General features: G+C 34.9%; 1 protein-coding gene across 8 annotated transcripts in view; it reads right to left on the bottom strand.

Moving 5' to 3' along the window:
* Positions 1–21661, bottom strand: part of SOX5 (SRY-box transcription factor 5) — a 660043-nt gene that overhangs the window by 18073 nt on the left and 620309 nt on the right. For all 8 annotated transcript variants that reach the window (XM_016119244.2, XM_016119245.2, XM_016119241.2 and 5 more), the window contains one exon: positions 11626–11771. In XM_016119244.2, coding sequence (XP_015974730.1) covers positions 11626–11771 — 146 coding nt within the window. The remainder of the gene's footprint in view (positions 1–11625; positions 11772–21661) is intronic.

Raw genomic sequence — 21661 nt, 5'->3', positions numbered from 1 at the left:
TAATATTTTTTATTTTCCATTTTATGCTCAGGCCAATGGTTTGCAGCTCCATAATATAAGTCTACTACATATTAAATTGAAAATTTGTCCTATTTCATTACTTTAGCTTATAGAGAAAACAACTAAAAGTTCACTGTGTTTGTAAAGGATCAAATGCACATCCTTTGTTAATATTTAATAGAGCAGTTAAACAAAACACACATACGAACTGTACTTTAGAAGAGGTAGATACTTCCCTAGTTACCTAAGCCTGAATTAAACAATTCATAAGTAGATAGTTCCTCTATTACTCCTTGAAATTTGAATTTGTATAAGTGATGAGCTCTGCTCCCCACCAGACATACACACACAAATGGAGAGATGGGCTGTGGATCAGCTATCATAATGGACATCCCTGAAATAAAGCTCACAAAGCTATAAAACTCATAAAAAGCACATGCATGAAATGACAGAATAGAGTGTGACTGTCAAATGTTGACTCAGTAACAGTTAAACCACTTCTGGCTGCACTTTTTTATGGTCTCCTTCTATACTAATGACAAGGGAAGAACAAAGAAACAGCAACAACAAAAAAAAGGTTTTTAATACTACATTTATGTGAACCTCACAGACCACCAAAGAAGATGAAAAATTATTTATAATGTTATAATGATTTATCAGTTGGGGACTTTTTTAGCAGCTTAAGTAAAATACAAAGAAACAATGCATGTGTCCACTCCCTCAACCTCTTGATTTCACTCTTGCTTATTGAGACTACCATTTTCTAAAAAAAAAAAAAACCCGTCCACCCACATAATCTAACAGTACAAATGAGAGAAAAGGCTTTCTTATAAATCATATATAAATTATATACAAATACATTCATGCACTCACACACACATACACTTCCCTGCAACATCAACAAAAATGCAAGTTGAAGAAATATTTCACTGATTTTACTCTAATCAAATGTTAATTTATCCATTAGGATATTCCCAGACACTTTTGTACTCTGAAATCCGGTATCACTTAGGGATATTTTCCCATTGATTTTTTTCCATCAGAAAATTATAGGGATATATGAATTAACTGGTTGAAAACGTCCACAAATGTCCTCTGGTCTAGACATCTACAAAAACTGCCTTAGCTAATCCCAATATTTCCCCCTGTTAAATTCAGACATTCTCTGAATAGAAAAATCATAACCCATAATATTATTCCACCATCTAGTTTCCTTTTATTAAATTTGTTAGCCAGCTTCACGAAATGTTTTTTGAAATGTAATTCTAGCTAAATTTTTTAGAATCTTAGATACAGCATCCATTTACCATCAAAACATTTAACAAAATTGGTATAGAAGGAAAGTACCTTAACATAATAAAGGCCATCTATAACAAACCCTCAGCCAACATTATACTTAATGGTGAAAAACTAAAAACTTTCCCTCTAAGATCAGGAACAAGGCAAGGCTGTCCACTATCACCACTGCTATTCATTATAACATCAGAGGTCCTAGCAAGTGCAATCAAGCAAGAGAAAGATATAAAAGGCATCCAAACAGGAAATGAAGAAGTCAAACTGTCACTATTTACAGATAACATGATTCTCTATATAGAAAACCCTAAATACTCCACAAGAACCCTACTAGAAACAATATGCAAATACGGTAAAGTCTCTGGATACAAAATCAATGTTCAAAAACCCATAGTGCTCCCATACTCTAATAATGAAGCATCAGAAAAAGAAGTGGAAAAAATAATTCCTCTTGCAATTGCAACAAAAAGAATAAAATACCTAGGAATAAATTTAATGAAACATGCAAAGGACCTATATAATGAAAACTACAAGACCTTATTAAAAGAAATTGAAGAAGATACAAAGAAATGGAAAGATATTCCATGTTCTTGGATTGGAAGCATCAACATAGTTAAAATGATCATATTACCTAAAGGATTATACAGATTTAATGCAATCCCCATCAAAATCCTATCAGCATTTAAAAAAAAATAGAACAAAAAATCATCAGAATTGTATGGAAGCACGAAAGATCCCAAATTGCCAAAGCCATCCTAAGAAAAAAGAATGAGGCTGGAGGCATCACTCTGCTCAACTTCAAATTATACTATAAAGCAATAGTAATCAGAACGGCATGGTATTGGCAGCAAAACAGATACACGAATCAGTGGAACAGAATTGAGAGTCCAGAAAAAAACCTGTATTTATACAGGCAAATAATTTTTGACAAAAAAGCCAAAAAAATACAGTGGAGAAATAAATGGTGCTGGGAAAATTGGAAGGCCGCTTGCAAAAGAATGAAACTAGACTATTATCTATCACCACACACCAAAATTAACTCGAAATGAATTAAGGACCTGAATATAATACCTGAAACAATGAAATGCATGGAAGAAAGCATAGGAACAAAACTCAAGGACCTTGGACTTAAAGAAGTTTTTATGAATTTGATCTCAAAGGCGAGGGAAGTCAAAACAAAAGTAAAAGATTTTGAAAAATGTATAAAACTACATGTTTTCTCTATCTATAAATGATAATTTCCTCAAATGTTGTTAAATTTCAAAATTTAAAGGTACTTCATTTATAATTGAGAATTTCTATAATCATTCTCAAATTCATGGAAGATATTTTAAATTATGAAAAAAAACAAAAAATACATTTATTGATATATATTTTGTGAAGAGACTATCCAATAATAATTAGAATCTGATACTATATGAAGGATACAGTTATATAATGATATAATGCCAAATTCCATGTCCTAAATCAACATTATAATTTAGTATTTAAAACAGAAAACCACTGTCATGGAGAAGTCACTGAGGCCTGGGGATAAAACATGGCAGAAAAGCCACTCAAGGAACCTGTAGAAAACAAATCATTCACTAATAGGGTACACATGAAAACCGTCATGGTAAAATATTGGCCCTTGTTTATTTGTTGTGATGGGGCTGATGGTGTGTATGTGTGGAAGAGGGAAGGCAGGGGAGGAAAAAAAATGAGACTCGAGTTTTCAAGTGTGTGTATCTGTGGTCAACATTCAACCAAGGTCTAAAAACAGACTCTGTTATTATTTAAAACCAGGGCAGATAGAGATACTGTGCACACTGAATCAAATCAGAAGGGTTAATGCAAGAAAAACAGGAGGCCAACAAAGGAAAATAATAGAATTCACAATCTATACAGGATGTCTAGTAGGTGGGGGTGAGGGGTGGAGGGTGGGAGGTGGGGGAGCTTCACAGAGGTAAACGGAAAACTAAAATGTCTGATAATAATAGTTTTATAAACATTGGGTAACTCAGTTACTGAGCTACAGAAACATGTAGGATTTTTCTCTTTAATTTTTCCTTGTCATGGAATAAAAGCCATAAAACTGTCAGCAGTCTTATGAATGTAGCCTCAGTAGCCAATGGTTACCTCAGTTACACAAACATAATTGGATTATTCTAAAGACTCATGGTTTGGTTCAGAAATGCTGGGTCTGACTAACAGAGGCAGGCACATCAGAGTTATAGTTTACTCTTCCATTACCCGTGATAGCTTTAGGGTAAGGAAGAAAAAAAAACGTAGATTAGAATAGATACTTAAATCTCATTTTAATGAACAGCTAAAACTTTGCGTTCTTTTCAGAACTGCTAACAAGAAATGAAATTAATATGATTGAACATATTTTTTGTTTTCCTAGCCCATTCTCTAGTGAAGGGGCTGGTACACGTTGAAGAAAAGAAGACCTAGAAAGAGAGCAGAAGCAGGAAAAAAAACCCCAAAGAATTTGAAAAAAAGATATACAAATTGTGGAGATGGTGATTGCTTAAATGAGATTTTCAGCCTAAGAAATAACACACCCAATAACACACATGACCAACACTGAAGTATAAGCTAATCGAACAGGCACTGGGGTTACTTTCTCGACCGTTTTCAGCATGGCCTATTAAAAAAGTGACTGAAATCGTAGCCAGAGAACCTTGGTTTAAAAACTGATCTACCACTTGAATTCCTGTACTCTTCTCAAATCTGTTTTTTTTTTTTTTAATTTGTAAAACAAAGCTAAGAACACTGTTTTGCTTATATTACAGTACATATGAGATTGAAATTTGATGTGAAAGAACTCTGAAAAAGGTTAAGACAAATGTCAATAGCTATTACTACTCCTAAGATTCATAAGCAAGTCTTTCTCATTTGTAAAAGAAGAAAAGGTATAAAGATTCAATGATGCCCTTTGAAATAAATGCTAAATTCAGAATATTTTCCTCATATTTTAAATCCATATGGTAAAGTAGCTTGCAATAAATGACAATAGAGAATACATATACTAAATATGAGAGTAACTGAAAATAAACGTCTCTAATAATTTCTGTTCCTTCATTTTTAACTGTCTTGAAGACAGTTATTTGATCTTGGGGATGGATGAGTAAGAGAGGCAAGGGAGAAGGGAAAGAAACATCATTCTTAAGAGACCAGGTTTTCAAAAATAAGACTTCTGGTCTACAACAAAAGTGATTCTTACTTTACTTACAGAAAATTTAGAAAAATCAGAAATATGGGGTCATATATAAATTTACAATGTCATCACCTGGGCATAACTTTTGTTTATTATTTTTTGAGTCTTTTACCTATCTACCAGGGAAATATACTTTAAAAATATCTAGAGCATTCTCTACATAATGTTTTTAAACTCCCTTTTTTCAAGAATACTACCGTAAGCATATTCTCAGATCTTTAAACAAACTGACAATTTCAATCATCGGAGAGGCCCGTCTATCTGAAAGCCCAATTTGGCATGCCCTATGTGTCTCATTTTATTGGCCCATCCTGCACTAACCCCTCTACCAGAATGATGTAAAGAACACAAGACTCTCTGTTTGAAAACACGCACAGCTTTTCCAGGCTCGAAAATTAAACCATAAAAAGTTTACTGGAAAAAAAAAAAAAACTCTTTAAAAAGCTCCTTAAAAACTCACACCATAATTGCTCCCCACCAAGCGTGGGCACTTGCTAGCTGCAAGTAGTGGCACTGTGACAAATGTAGCAAAACTGAAAGCGGGCTATACTAAGAGAAAGAAAAAGTCTTCCACTGGCCATCTGTGAAAATAAGGCATGTGGCCATTAAATGCAGAGGCTGTAAATATACACAAACTCCATGAAGCAAATGGCAAAAAAGGACTAAACTTCAAGCTCAAACAAATCAAAATGTTTAATGCATAGTTACCACTGCTGGACGAAAACAGCTCTGATCTTTGCAGTCTGCAAACTCGGCATGTATTTCAATTAAATACCCCCAAAAAGAAAAGAAAGAAAAAGAAAGAAATGAAAAGACACAGAAAAAAAACCATCTGGAACAAAAGGCTATAGACAGCCTATACTCAATTTCTAGAAACAAACAGCCTCTTTAACTTGCACCAGCCTGTCGAGAATGTCGATTGGAATTATTGAAAGGCTGACATATAGAGTGATGGATGGGCGATGACATAATACCTATTTGCCTTTTTTGTCATGGTCTTTGAAAACTGGCTGCTCCGTGCTGATAATATTCACTAAGGGGTTTTCTTCTCCCTTCCTGTCCCATAAGAAGTGTTCCCTAGCTAAGACACTCAGAATTAAGAAGGTTTTATGAATGAAAAACAAAAGAAAAAGAAACCTAAAGATCAAATGCCAACTTGCACATAAAAAAGCTGGTCTAGACCGTCTAATAATCAGTTGCCTAGAAAGCAGTTCTCCAACCATTTTATAAAATTTTTCAGAGTACAGAGACACCAATAATAAAAGACAAACATTCAATGCCGGATTTTGTGTATTTTTTAATTAAAGTCATCAAACGAATAATTATATGTAGAGATTAAACATAATATATACTCACTTATATAAAGAGAAAATATCAATCATTTGAGTTATTTTAATATGTTCTCAGGCAAATTTTAACCAGAGGATTTAAAAGTTGAGGGATTTTTTAAACACACACACATACACACACACACACACACACACACACACACACACACACACACACCCTAGTAAAAACTCTTGCTTGGCCACACTGTTGCAATGATATCTCATTTCCTCCTGGAGGATTTACTTAACATGTCTTTGTCTTTCATGAAGTTTTCCTCTAACCATTTAAATATCTAATTCAAACTTGACTTCTCTAATGCATTTTAGCTGAAAGCAACATCTACAAAAAGCCACCCATAAATCATTAATTAATGGTAGCATCTTCCACTAAATGCAGAGGCACGAGTCCTTTCATATTCACTTTTTCAAAGCACAACCTGTAATTCGCAATTCCTCACATGCCTCCTCCTTTTCTAAGGGAAGGGGGAGGGCGGAGCATGTTAGATAATGCTGAACTAGATATACTGTGTCAGTTTCTGAAGCGTTAACACTGTTGGCCCCATCCATCAGGTGGCCAGTGAAGCATCAGGAAAGAATGATGGATGTAAAATTATTACAGGGCTGCCATCCGATACACTTACTGCCATTTGTAACTAATGCTGGGACTGACACACTTTTTTTCATTATTAAACATCCACATTAAGTCAACATTGGTCACTGTCATTTCATGTTTGGCACTCTGTTAAAGGGAAAAAAAGGGTTGACAATGGCAGAAAAGAGAAGGTTGTAAAGGAAGATTTTCCAAGTTCAGAGTAACAAAATTCACCTTTTTACAAATCAGTCTATGTAAAGTCTATGGTGAGGTTCCTTATGAATATGGCTGAAGAAAGAAACTGATGTCATTATTGAGTAAATAATTATTTACAATACACTTGTTATTCACCAAAATTTCATCTTATTCTATGGGAATTTGTAAAGAATTTTCACTGAACCTCAGAAGGAAAAGTAAGATATTTTCCTAGTTATTCTTCTTTGCAATTATAGATGATTTCATAGAACGTGTAGGTGTTTAGATTTCAGGTACTCTGTAGGAAATTAATGTTTGGCAAATAAATTCACTACCTTAAAAAATGTATGCACACATTCACATGTTTATTTTTGTGAGTGACATCTGTTTATGTAAGAGAAGCTGTAAAGAAGTTGGCCTTAACACGTAGAGAGCATGTCTGTGAACATACGTTCATTGAGTTGACCTGTCACCAGGCAATGTTTTCTTGTGGACATGCTTGCATGGAATTTAATTCTTTATGAACCACAGACAAGTTATAAGGAAAGCCTTGAACATATAATAATGGAAGAGCAAAAGCAGTTAGATAGATGACAACAAATATAAACAATAACAAGCCAGTTCTGAGAGCTGTGATATCATATTTCTAATGTAGCTGTGGCACACGATGGCCTTTTCCTGCCCAACAGCCATTCTGGTCCCTCTTTTCTTCTGTCAATTTAATCTTTTATCTTAAGATATCCCATGGTCTCAGGGATGATAAGATAAGGTCTTTCATTCGGTCCCAGAAAATAATTCATGATCCCTTTAAAGCAGTCTCTCTTTCTTTAACCAGTAATTGTTTTAAAAGAGGTGTTCGTGGAATGGAAGTCTTCTTGAGGAGTGCAGTGAAACATCCCTATGTGAATGAAGTCCCTTCCCGAGACTGCCTGCCTTCATGGATAGTTACAAGTACAGCCACATTTTGTGACCCTAAGGGGAAAACCAAAAGAATCACAGAAATTTCAACCCTGACATCACAGAGCCGAGGAACTAATGTCACCAACCATCTATTCCTTAACTTCAATATATGCTAAAATGTGATCCTGTCGAAGCTACTGTATTTAGATTTCTTGATACATATAATGAAATACATTTCTAACAGGTACTTTAGCATAATATCATCTTCCTAGGATAACATCATTGGGAGTAAGAGAAAAGGACAGGGAAACTCTGGTCTATTCTTCATTTCATTCCAGAGCATTGATTCTCCATTACATATCTTTAAGAACAAGGTCAGACCCTGAGTATATAGAACATATGGTCAAAACTGCCTTTTTGGTGTTAAACAAGCAAAGTAGGTGCTTTTTTTTTTGTCTTGTTTTGTTTTGTTTTAAAAGATAAATGTATGAGAGTTTTCTTTCTGATTCTTCCTATCTGAGAAACTTACTGTTTCATCCATAACACTAATCTGTAATGGGGCTGTGTGGTAAAAGATAACATTATTTGAATATACAATCAAGATATAATTAACCAGAGATGACAATTATAAATAACGCTGTGTCCTAGAGTTTCCAAGAAACCTGACATACACAGTTCTTGGGTATGTTGAAACACTTCCAAGAAAAGTTAAGAAATGAAAAATCTTTTAGAACTCTTCAATTAAAATGTGTTTCAGCACAAACGACTTTCATTATGTGTTTTGGTACATATTACTGGAAAACATTCATCCTTTTCTTCACACTTCTAATTGTTTTCACTATCCAATAACAGCTTTTCAGAATTAAGACCTAGTTGGGACAATCATATTGGCCATTTGAAATGTGAAGAAAAGTTAATGTATATAAGGTCTGTATTCTCAAGAAAACAGATCTCCACTACAGGATTCCAATTATCTGGATCTCAGGTTATACTATCACCTTTTAGACTGATGGAAAGCACTGGGCTAAATTTCTTTTCTTTCCCCTTTTTCTTTCTCCCAGCTCCTTTTCATCTTTTTCTTTCTTTCTTTTTTTTTTTTTTTGCCTTTATTACTCCTGTTCTTTACATTTCACAGACTTCTGGGTTTAGGAAACTGAGAGTATTGTTTTAGAGAGAAAAATATCCTTTTTCTGGGATTCAAATGGGATGAAAAGATGATAGTGCAAACTATAAGAGGACTTTATCATATATTCTGCTTGTCTGTCATTAAAAACTATGAAGCAAAATGTCAAACCAACTATGGGTAAAGTTGGCGATTATAAAAATCTATTAAAAAGGTAGGTATTAAGGAAGTAACACAATATGTATAGTGATGTCACTTAATTTGGAAGAACAAACACTCATCTTTGTCAGCTTAGGTATATAACTGATCTAATATGCTAAGCAAAATGGAATCTTTATTCAATTCCTATAGGTAGGTTCACATCCATAAATACACCACGATTAATGGTCAAAATAACAGCATTTGAAAATGTAAACACTATAAAAGCAGAAGCCATATTTTCTACTTCAATACAGTACCTCAAGTACACAGCAATGTCCCTACTGCATAGTAGGCACTGATGTTGAATAATTAAACTAAACTAAAAGATATAACTTTGACATTATCTCATTCCCATGAGTTGCACAGACAGAGATCAATCATTGATATTGTAGAAATGATACCCAAGCTAGTTCAACAGGAAAAGGCAACCACAGTAAAACCTGCTTCTAAGAGAGCTTCAATAATCTCAATTTTAGTCTCAGGTATCAAGGGTAACATATGAGCTAAACTAACTTGGATCCTTCTGCTGAAAAGGTTTGCCTACACATTACAAGAGTTTGATGTATTATTATAATAATGGAACTGCTTCACCTTCATATTTTAAGATTTTCACTTAAAAACCCATACATGTGTAAGACTTTAATTGAAAATGTAACTCAACTGCATTGGAAGTGCATAGTGAAGAGATTTAGGAATAAAAACCTTCTGGAGAATGAAGACATCTTAATTGGCCAGCAGATTTTGACAAGTATTACTTCGAAATTAGGCTTTTTGAAAAGTTATTATATCCTATAAAAGAGAAAGGAAAATTGAAAGCAGTAGCTTTCAACAGAGGCAACTCTAAGTCCTGCACCTCAAATAGGAGGTGCTAATCAAAGAAATAAAATAAAGTATGATTGTGGAGGTGGAACAAGAAGTGGAAATGAGGTCCCTTAACAATGGACAACTATGGAATAAAGTGAATGCAGATGGTTCCACTCCTGTTACTTAATCAGAAGGCTGAGCAGAGTCACTGGAGCCAGCATCAAGTCATGTGTTAGAACAACAGCTGATCTGTATTAGGGAAGATTAACTCGCAGTGCCATGGTGGAGGGCCTAGGATTATTTTATGTACTTCCATTGCCTTACAAGCCGTCAGCGCAATTATTGCCCTCCGATGTGAATGACTGATCTGTAACCACAGCTAAACAGCATGCTGCTTAGGGGCCTAGGAGCTTCATGAAGATGAATTTCCATACCATCAAAGTGCTTTTAATGGGCTCCCTGATCCAACCACAAGGGCTGTTTTGCAAGTATATAGAACTTAGGATGAAGGCTTCCTGTCCAAAAGGATTTGGTCGGTTGTCACTTGACAATTCCCAGCCAGCACAGGGGAGGAAAGGGGGGCGATAGGTAGAGTTGTCTCTGCTTTGGAGGATTAAAAAAAAAGGGTACAGATGCTTGCTGAATGCAACCAACTGCTGTATCCACAGCTGAATTCAATGCGCTTAACAAATAACGGCAATTTAGCTATGCTTGCGAGGAATAGCTTGAGTCACTTTGCATTAGCATCTGGCTGAGTGTTAAACTCATTTCTACATGGGGAACAGAGAAAAAGAATTTCTGTTCAAGCATCCTTTCAAGAATGTTTAAATATTTGAATATAAATTCCTTTATGCTTGCTATCATTCCTTCTTAGAGCTGTCACTTTGCTTTTCCCCTTCCCTTCTGGTGCTTAGCTAGGAAAATTGTGTGCCCTTCTTGCTGCACCAGTGTTGCTCCTCTTATGCCGTGAGGCTGCGAGGGATGATATACCGACCCATGTTTCACTCTCCCTTCCAGAACAAGAACAGAATTGAAATTGTTTCTTCAACATTTTGAGCCAAATTTGGACCCGCAAAAAAAGTACAGTTGTGACAAGATTATGCATACATTTCACCTTCACTATGAATATTGCTAGCTTTTGAGAGATTATACATCAAATTCCATATAAAACCTGGGAAACCACGAAGCTATCCAAATTAGAAAACTGCTCATTCTGTATAATACTGTTTGACTGATAAATTTCCCATGATGATTAATTATCAAGTTATTGCTAAGCAACTGATCATTTTTCCTAGTATCATATCTATTTAGCTATAGAATTATTTAAAGGGGATTCAATAACACTTTAAAATTTCAATTCAAAACATATTAGTACTAAAAGAAGCATATCACTCTGAACATTCTATAATAACATATTTTTCTGAATAAAATAGAATCTAGTTTAGACAAAAGAGTCTAAAATTATTATAGCTCAGATAAATTCAGTTTTGCTGTGTTTAGGTAGACTAATAATGTCCCTAAGTTTTAAAAAGTACATTTTGTTTTATAATAAAGTAAAATTTTCTGATCGTGCAGTCACCTAAAACTTGAAAGTACTTTGTATCAGAGACATATGACAAGCTCAGGATCCTAGATACTTAGATTATGAGCAAGGGTATCATCCAAGCTTATGCTGATTAAAGAAGATTCAGCATTTTCAAATCCAGCTCATCCCAAAATACAAGTTAAGCATCTCTGTAAAGCAAAACTTTCACTCAGACTCAGATATCTCAAATGCCATTTCATTTTAATACAAGCCTATGGCAGAAAAGGAGATATTGTCAATAAGGTTTGACGACAGACACAAGAGAATTATAACCCAATTTTTGGTTGGTTTTGATTAGGATGGGCATGGAGATTTCTGGGTTGACAGAAGGAAAAAAGGAACGATGAGAAGCATTCAGGCCATTTAAATATTTTTGGAAAGTCAGTTATTTTAGCAACTAACCTTTTCTGTCCGGCAATTATTGAGACCTAGACTATTCACAACGGCCACCTTCCCATCAAGGACCTGTTGTTCCCGCCGAAGTTGCTCTTTCATCTGCCGAGCTTCTTGGATGGCCTTGGTGACAGCATCATGGTCATTTAAATAACCTGAAGATGTGACAGAACAAAATATATGTTTTGTACGAAGCATGGATAGGTTAACCTTTAACTATAAAAATCACTTCTTTTTTGGGTAATTGCTAGTGTCTAGCAGATAATAATTTCTCAGTGGAATTTGTCTAAATGAATGAATAAGTAATTGATGATGACTAGATTGAATTGATGATTTCTATAGTCATACATGAACATGGTGACAAATATCTGTAATAAAAACATAATATTAAAGAGAAATACAGTTGTTTCCATACATTTGGAATGAAATTTAAAGAATAATTTTTAAATAAACTTTTTTTTAGTTACCTGGATGTTCTGCAATGCAAAAATAATACCTTTGATTTTTTTTTTCATGTAGGGATTATTTAAATGTTACCACAGAATGTATTGATAACTATCACTATAATTATCGACACTCTCATAGCATTAGAAAGGTCCTTTTAGAGTTTAAGTATAGCACTATTAAGTTCATTATTTACAGAAAGAATAAATCATCATTAACTGACTGAAAGAAGAGCATTTCCTCCCAATTCATTTATGGAAAAATAAACCACAGGTGGCAAAGATTGGCTATGGATACAAACTTGCAATAGTTAAGAGGCTAAATTTCAAGTTCAGAATGTGACCAAGTACCTCAAATTGTTTGATGAAAAATTGTGCCTACTGGTAAACTATAGTCACACTTAATTCACACTCTTAATAACATGGTACAATGACTGGCCTGTGACTGCACCTCCACAATCCAGAGTTAGTTAAAAAACAACATTGCCAAAATACTTCTTTTAAAGAATAACAGGTGTAAGGAGCAGAATTAATTTTAACTGTAACACTGGTCATTTATTTATTTGATGCACTTTATTATGATAATCTGCATGATCTTAGGTTAGAATATCAGTGAAAAAATATTGTTTTGCAAATATTGAAAGAAAAACTAATATCTCATCTTTCACTCTTCCTATCTTTTAACTAGGGCATAAAATGGCATAAACTGAATGTATAATATGAAATTGCCCAGAAAAGGGACTTGTTTGTGACATGAGGCTAAATCTAACCAGATCCATTGGTGAATTGTGACAGATGGAGGGACTGTGAGACAGAAGGCAGGCACTAATCACACATAAAATGACCGGCTTGCCTCAACATGTTCCACGGATTCCAGCAAACTTTACACCCTAATCCATTTTTAGAACAAAAAACATCTGGGCCATAAATCCTCTAATCTGCCAAAACACGCTATTAAATCCCATGATTTGTTGAAAAACACTAAGATTAAAGAAAGGAAATATAAAATGGCTAACTGCCGTGTTAGGAAAGTGTTATTAATACTCTTTCTTTGTCTCGATTACGAATGTTCTGGTACTAAAGAGCCTTGTCTAATCATGTCAGATTACACATCCTCGTTGTATTGCTAGATTCTTCTATCTGATCTGCTGATTGCCAAAAACCACGGAATACTTTCTTGCTGCTTAAACATTTCTGCTGAAGTGACCGATGTGGAGATGAGTGCAGAGCTTCAGTGCTGGGAGGTTTCTAAATGATTAGTGCCCGTCTCCCCCTTCCTATGCAGAGACTAGACCTCGGCCTCTGATCTCCTTCGGGCAGAAAGATAAGTTCCAGTGCTGGCAATAAAAAGGGGAGCCTTGATTTTGCTTTTTGGAGTAAAATCCTTTGGAACTTATTCAAAGAACAATATATCTATGCTCATTTTAAATACAATACAAATCGGAAACAACTATTTAAACCTAGGTCAGACCTTTAGAGCTAATGTTTACTATAAAAGATGGTTGTTTTTAACTTTATAGTATCCTCAACATCCTGACTTGAACAAGCTTTCTAATATATTATTCCTGAACTATTCTGTTTGTGAACACTACCACTCTAGAAAGAAATACAGCTTGTACATGACAGTGACTGTCTTGGTATATGTTCATTTAGTAAGACCCCAAGAGGACCAGCCTGATATTCCTATCCTCCGACCCGTTTATGTACAACCTGGCATCATGCATTTTTGCAGTCTATTTAGCTTCTGCAGAGCACAAATATATATGTGAAATGGTTTGGCACACAGTACTGAGTAAACGTATGAATTCTTTATGCTTTTTAGGTGCTGCCAAGAAAACACTGTGTAGGAAAAATGATTAACAGAGATGAAACAGTGATGCAAATTATTATGAAGATAAATGACTGACGGATTTAAGTTTTGTAATGGCTATTTCCAAGGTGTGTGTTGTGGAAATAGGTACAGGTTAAAATAGGTGTTCCCTTTAAAACCTTTTAGAGACTCTTGAGTTTTAGTTAAAATGCTATATGAAATTCTAACGTTTATATCTACTGTGTTAAATCATAAATGCCATTTACATATTACAGAGTTGAATCTTAATCGGATCGTTTGCTGGTTCTTTACATTTTGTTCTTAGTACAGTCACCAAATTCCCAAATCTTACTGATTCCCTCTCTCTCTCGCCTCTGATTCTGGAAAGACCAGTGAGGCTGAACTTTCACCTCCCTGCCGTGCCCGCATTCCTATCCCATGCCAACTTCAAATCTGTCTCCATGCAGACCCATCTCCTCCTCCTGCTTCAATGAAAATGTTGTCTCTAATTTCATTTAAGGCAAATCCCTTAAACTCATGTTTGAGATTCCTGTACCTCACCATTAGTTATTTTCTTTCACATTTATATCATCCACCTGATCTTCTCTACCATCTCTACCACCTTAACTTGTAAATATTTAAATTTCTCCTCCTAATAGAAGCAAATAAAAGTTTCTCTCTCAACTTTGTTTTGCCCCCTTTCCAATCCTGCCTAATTTACCTTTTAAATCAAGCTTCTAAAAGATTTATATCATACACTCCAGTTCCTTACTCTCCCATTCCTGCTACAATCTCATTTCTGCTTCCCTTGCTCATTTAATTGCCAAATCCAAGGGGCATTTTCCATTTCTTGCAGAACGACAGCACTGACGATCTCCTCACTATTCAAACTCCTTCTTTCCTCTCCTCTGACTCCTCCATTTCCACTTCCTTTCCTGGGATCCTTTCTTCACTTGCTCTTTAGACTTTGATCCAAAGTTCCAACCCTCAGAAAAGTATGTGCTTTAGAACTGAACAAGTCTAAACTAAATCCTAGCTTTACCACTCACTGGCTATAAAAATTTCACAAGCTGTTTTACTTTTCTAAGTCTCGATGATCTATTGGTTAAATGGGGATAACAGCAGATAAAATAAATGTCATGAAAATTAAATGAGTTAATATAGTTTTTTAGCATAACAAATAGTTCCTGACAGTAACTGTCAGTTTATTTGCAAAATAGCATAGTGAAACAGGTAAAATTTGAGCACTGGGTTCAAATGAATCTGGGTTTCTACTTCTTGGAAAGTATGATATTTGACAAATTATAACAGTTAATCTCACTGACTGTCTATTTTCCTCAACTGCAAAACAATGGAAAAATTAAATAAAATACACACAGAGGTGTAGATAACACTTGGTATCTGAGGAGTCAGTAAAAAAATGTTCATTTCTTTCTTTCTTCTTTTGCCCTAATGCTTACCCTCAGCAGTCTTGTTGCATGGCTTTACCTATTATGATAAAGTCTGTGAAGGGGATATCATTTCTTGTTGGTAGAGAGGTTCATGTAGGTGGAAGTCACCCCAAGTCAAAAATATCCCAAATACATTTTATTCTTCCTTCTTTATATACTGAGGCGGCAATTGTATCTAAAGACAGGATCGGAAGACAGCCTATGTGTTTAGGAGAGGTTTGGTGAGCCTTAGTCTTAGGAGGTAAAAGAGAGGGCAAAGGCCAATATTGCTCCAGTTAGCATCTCAGATGAGATTTAGGAAATACAGGTTAGGAATCATTAAGTTAAGAAATTTCTGAGGTTCTGTCAATTTATCGCAATTTGATTTTTTAATGCTTGTGTTTCTTCTTAGCCATTACCAACACAATTCTCAAAATTAAAAAAGAACACTTTTTTATATTTTCAGGGGCAGAAAAAATGGACAAACTGGAAAGCCCAATCTTAGGATAAAATCTAAACAGAAAAGAGTAATGGCTGCTCCACAATAAATGAAGCTGTTGAAAGGTAGAAGGAAAAACAGGAAATTATTTGTGATGGGTTGAATGTGTCTCTAAAAAGATATGTCCATGCCCTATCCTAACTCCTGGCATCTGTGAATTTGATCTTATTTGGAAATAGAAGTTTTGTAAATGTAATTAAATTGTGAATCTTGAAATGAGATCATCCTAGCTGTAGTGTGGGCCTTAAATCCAATGATTGGTGTTCTTAAAAGAGGAAGGAGAGAGAGATTTAACATAAAGAGATATGCAGAGGAAGGTCATGTGACTACAGAGGCAGAGACTGAAGTTATGCATCTGTAAACCGAGGAACACCAAGTACTGCCAGCAGCCACTAGAAGCCAGGCAAGAGGCATGGAACAGATTCTCTCCCTCAGAGACTCTGGAAGGATCTAATCCTTGCTGATACCTTAACTTTGGATTTCTAGTTTCCAAATAGTGATAGAATAAATTTGTTTTAAGCCACCCATTTTATGATAATTTGTTTTGGTGGCCTTGGAATCCAATATATCACAATTTGTCTTAAACTTGCTCCAAAGAATTGAGGGATGATCCCTAATACTGTAAAATATTTACTGAGTGCATTACATCTTTTCTGATTCCCAGATACATATATCTGTCTCCTGAGCTTCTCTACTTGAATGTCCCATGAGTACCGGAAATGCAATACATCTAGCACAGGATTCATCATCTTCCCACTGCCTCAATCTGTTCCTTCTACATTCATATCCCTTTCCAGTTGCCCCCATCTAGTCACTTGGGAGTCATCTAAGGTATCTCCTTTAATCCATATGTACAAAAGGCAACCAAACCCTGAAATCTCTGTCTCGCCTTCAGCTCTCAAATGTGCTTCTTCTCCATCCCCATGGTCTCTGCTTTTGCCAAAGGCACCTCATATCTCACTTGGGCTAATGCTTTAAACTCCTAATTGGTTTCCCTAACTTTAGGCTTACACTCCTGGAATTCATCTACTCTGCTTCCAGATAAAGCTGACCAAAATATTCCGAAATAAGGTTTGGATCATGCCACTTCACCTGATTAAAAACCCATCTCTTGGTACCCTAATATTTAAAGGAACATTCCATAAGGCGATAATCTGTAATAGTTTGTGAAGAAAAGTAATTCCATAAGGACTCCCCTGACATACCCTAGACATGCTTCTGGGCATTATTAGTACTTCCTATTCAAATGCTCCTTCAAAACTTTATATGTGTGTTTACTGTCACACTATCTTTCATTTTTCTACATTTGCTTTCACACCAGTCTGTGAACTACTTGGCTTTTTTTTTTTTTCTTTCAGTCTTTTATTCCTTTGTCCCAGGACAGAGTCTGTCGAAGGAATGAAAGCGTATTTCTAAGTTGAACATACCTACCGTTATAATTCTAAGTTCACTGACTTTCCATGTCATTATATTAATGGAAACCTATACCATATGATACAGATTTATTAAAATTCATGGACCTAACAGATGCTATCAAGGCAACAGGAATTCTTATTTACTACATATTTATTTTACATAAGACTTTTCAGCTATAAGTAAAAATAAGGGTACAGGTGTTTCAAGTTATTTTCAACAAATATTAATTTTTTCCTGTTTTTAAGGTTGAATCATTATCACATTTTTAGCATCATAATACATAGCCATTTCTTCATCTGTAGAACCTCACAAGGATTAAATAATAAATGTAAAAGCGGTGTGCAAATTGTAAAGTGATATGCAAATGCTAATTGCCAGATGTTGAATAATACTCCTAACTTCCTGATAATCCAATGGCATTCTTTAAAACTTTTACAATATTCTTGTTCAATAACTTACCCTCATAAAAGTTTTTCTCATTAAAAATGTAAACGTTTCCAAGGTAATCTCCTTCATGTCCTTATATTTTCAATTAGCAAGTTGTAGAAATAAAGAACCAAATTAATGGACTTGAAAGTATTTTCGTTCATTTTATTGACTCGATGTGTATCTATTACATTTGCTCAGGTAAAGTTTTACTTATCATGCGGTAATGCCTCTGAGGAATGAAGGGTAAGAATAATGTGATCCAACATTTTCCAAAGACATCCTAAGACAAACTGTAGGCATCTAAAGTTTCAGTTCAACACACTTTTCTGCTTTTCCTCCAGACTTTGCCAAATGTAAGTGTAGAGGCAATATTTTAAATCCATTTTCTGGACGAATGAGTGAAAGGTTAAATAAATGACTGAGTATGGCATCTAATGCAGGTAGACTACCAATAAGCAATAACTGAAAGAAAGCATGCCAACCCAGAGACCATGACTGTAAGGCTGCAACCGCCACTGGCTGTGAGTTTGGGCAAGCTACTAGTCTTTATGTACATTTGTTTCTTTGAAATTAAATCAGAGGTAATAAAAATAGAACCACAGAACTGCCTACACTGTGACAGAAACTTACTTAGAATCCCCAGTAAGCACTTAACCTCTACCAGCCTCACGTCCTTATCTGTAAAATAAGTTTTATCTGGATGATATGGATATCTGCTCTATCAAGTTAAGAGTCTATAATTCTAAAGTTAGTTGAAGTGAGAACATAGATTAAAATGCTTTGAAAAAAGTTAAAAGTGTTATACATATGTACAACCTAAGTGAAAAAGGCCCATAAGGGAAAGGTAACATTTGGTCAAAAGAGTCTAAAATTATCCATCATTCTTCTGAACTATTCATGCCTTTAAAGGAGTCCTTTTCTTTGGAGCTGCCTATCATTTGCGTATTATATCAAAAGCATTCTTATAGAATATACAGTAATATTGGTCACCAACCTCAAAAACTTACTTTCTATATTTGTAGCTGATAGATATATAGCAAAGAGCCCATGTCATTAATGGTATCTTAAGTTATCTTTTGGTTCACAGTTTTCCATGCTTTATTAATGGCATAATACATTAATTCTTCTTTCAGGGGTGACCTTTACGACACCATTAATGCTCACAGCTTTTATCCAACTACATTATTACTCATTACAGGTTCAGCTTTCAACATCTGCATTTGTTGAAAAGAGAAAAGTAAATTGTAGTGGCCTCAAATCCTTGAAAAATATGATGGATGCATATGTGGTGAAGAAACTTTTCAGGGAAAAAAATATAAGAGAAAGTCAGATGATAAATGTCATTAAATACATTCTTGCCTTTCTAAAATATTTTGTCATACTTCATCCAAAAGTGCTGAAGTAAAAAATTATCATATGATCAAAATGCAAATATTTTAGTTATTCCATTAGTTTAATATTCTAGTTCGAATGACATTACAAAAGTAGCTCATATACCAACATTATGATATTTATGAGCCTTCATGTCTATTATGAAAATGAATAATTCTTGCCAAGTAAAATATTTTTTCTCTTACATATGTGGGACACGAAAGCAAGTCTTATCCTTATCCCGGTGTTTGTGTAGGATGTTAAGCAGAGTAATTGAGAGAGTGTAACAGAATGGTGCATAATGATAAAAAGCCCGTGCATACCTTAACTTTTCAACTTCTCAAAACTTAAGTTTTCATTGTCTTGCTTCTCACTGCCACACCACTGTACCAAACTGACTTCCTCTTGACAAATAACTTTGTGAAGATAGAAGCATTTAAAATATACCACTTCAGGTTTCTTTCTGTCTATCCTACAATTTCTCTGTAACTTTACCCTTTTTTCTTCATTTCTTTTGGTCTCAGAAAAAAGAAGGGGCGTTTCTGCTTTCCAAGGTTAATCGTTTGTCATCATCTCTTCTTGCTTTATCATCACACGTGCACTGTTTTATCTATTTCTCTCTCCAGCTCTTCTCTTTGAAAATATATATTATAGGATTTTTCTACTTTAAAACCTGTCTCTACTCAGACTTCTCAAAATCTCTTCTCAACATCAGACTTACAAAGAGACTGATCTATATGTCAACTGTATTTTCTTTCCTTGTATTTGTCAAATCTTTGTAATTGGAATTCTGCTAAACCCTTCTACTAAAACTTCTCGGTTCAAGTTTGCCTATCCACGAGCTCCAGCCTTTCTTTTCTCTTCGTGTTCATACAATATATGACATCATTAAATAATCCTTCTTTTTTTAACTATTGTATCTTAGACTAGCATGACAATGCCCTATCTTCATTCTGATTCTAAGACACTCACTTGCTTTTAATCAGTTTTACCCCCCCTCCCCAAGTATGGTAGTTTGCAAGTATATCCAAAGATATTTTGATATTCCTCCCTTCTGACATGGAGCCTAATTCTCCTCCCTTGAGTTGGGTTGAACTAAGTGATTATCTTATAATTAAAAGAGTAAAGCAGAACCGACTATGTGTGACACTGGAGACCAGGGCATAAAAGACACCATGGCTTTCTTTTTCTTCTCCCTCTTGGATCATTCAACTCTGGTGAAAGTTAGCTGCCATGCTATGAGCAGCATTATGGGAAGAGTCATGCAGCAAAGAACTAAGGTCTCCAGCCAACAGTCATAGGAGTGAGTTCTTCTGCAAAAGGATCCTCTATGCAAAAGGATCCTCTATCCCCAGTAGGATCCTGCAGCCCTGGCTTACAACCATAAAAGAGACTCTATGCCAGAACACTCTCCCATCCCCCAAACCCCGCCCCCACTAAGCTTCTCTCAGATTCCTGACCCCTAGAAACCGTGAGATAATAAATGTTGGTTGTTTTACCCTGCTGAGTTTTGGGTTAATTTGTTATGCAGCAATAGATAACTAATACAGTAATTCGTTATGTGGCAATAGATAACAAATACAGTAATTCGTTATGTGGCAATAGATAACAAATACAGTAAGCAATACCTATGATCCTTTACTCCTTCTTACCATAAACACTCTTTTTGGTGAACTTATTTGCTCTGACAGCTTCAACAACCTCAATGGGAAATAATTTCTATGTCTAAGGTTCTAACACCCTTTATGAATATCAGACTTAAATTTCCATTTCCTTCTGAACATTTCTACATTAATGGCTCCTTGTGCTTCAAGTTCAACATTTATTAAATTTTTATATTTATGACTTCCCCTAAATCTGCTTCCACTTTGGTCTTCTGTTTCATAGTTGAGGCACTATCCTTATTTTATAAATTCAAAATCCTAGATTCTTATTTCCAACTTGAACCTCACCAAGTATATTCTACTATGGATAAATTATGTCAATTCTTCTTTAATAATATCTCTTCAATCTATTCTCTCCTTTTCTTATGATTCCTATTTCTAGTTCATGTAACTTACTTTTGTCCTACACTAAAACAATAGTTTCTCTGATTCCAATCTCTTTCTGCTGCCAATACTCTTCTTAAAGTTATGATCACATTGCTGTCTGGAGAAAAAGTCAAAATTTCCCAGGATACCATTCAGTTAGATTCCATCTACTCTTTTCAGTTTTAGCTCTGATCACTTTCCACTACACGTTCATTTTATATTTTAGCCAAATCGGTATATTTCTCAAAAATATGATATTTTACTCTGGTTTTCTTTTTCTTATAGACTAAAATGTCTTGGAATACATCTCTTCTTCAAGGCTCCATTTGTTTCCGATAATCTCCAACTTAGCCTTCCTTAATCTTTTCCAAATAGAACTTATCACTTTCTTCTTTTTGACTATTAGATTGTACCCTTGCACTAGAATAGCACTTACTACAGCTGACCTGAGCTATAAGATACATGACTTTTCCCCTAACTAAACCCTGAGCTCCTGGAGGGCTGGTCTGTGCTAGCCTCTTCATAATTGCATGCCATAAAAAACATATCAATAAATGCGGTTTGAAGTAAGTATTTACAGTCTAATATAATGTTTACTAAAATTATTGAATTATTTT

Source organism: Rousettus aegyptiacus, unplaced genomic scaffold (genome assembly GCF_014176215.1).
Source record: "Rousettus aegyptiacus isolate mRouAeg1 unplaced genomic scaffold, mRouAeg1.p scaffold_m13_p_2, whole genome shotgun sequence".
NCBI classification, from domain to species: Eukaryota; Metazoa; Chordata; class Mammalia; order Chiroptera; family Pteropodidae; genus Rousettus; species Rousettus aegyptiacus.
The sequence above is the reverse complement of the archived record's forward strand: the minus strand, read 5'-3'. Positions and strand labels throughout refer to the sequence as shown.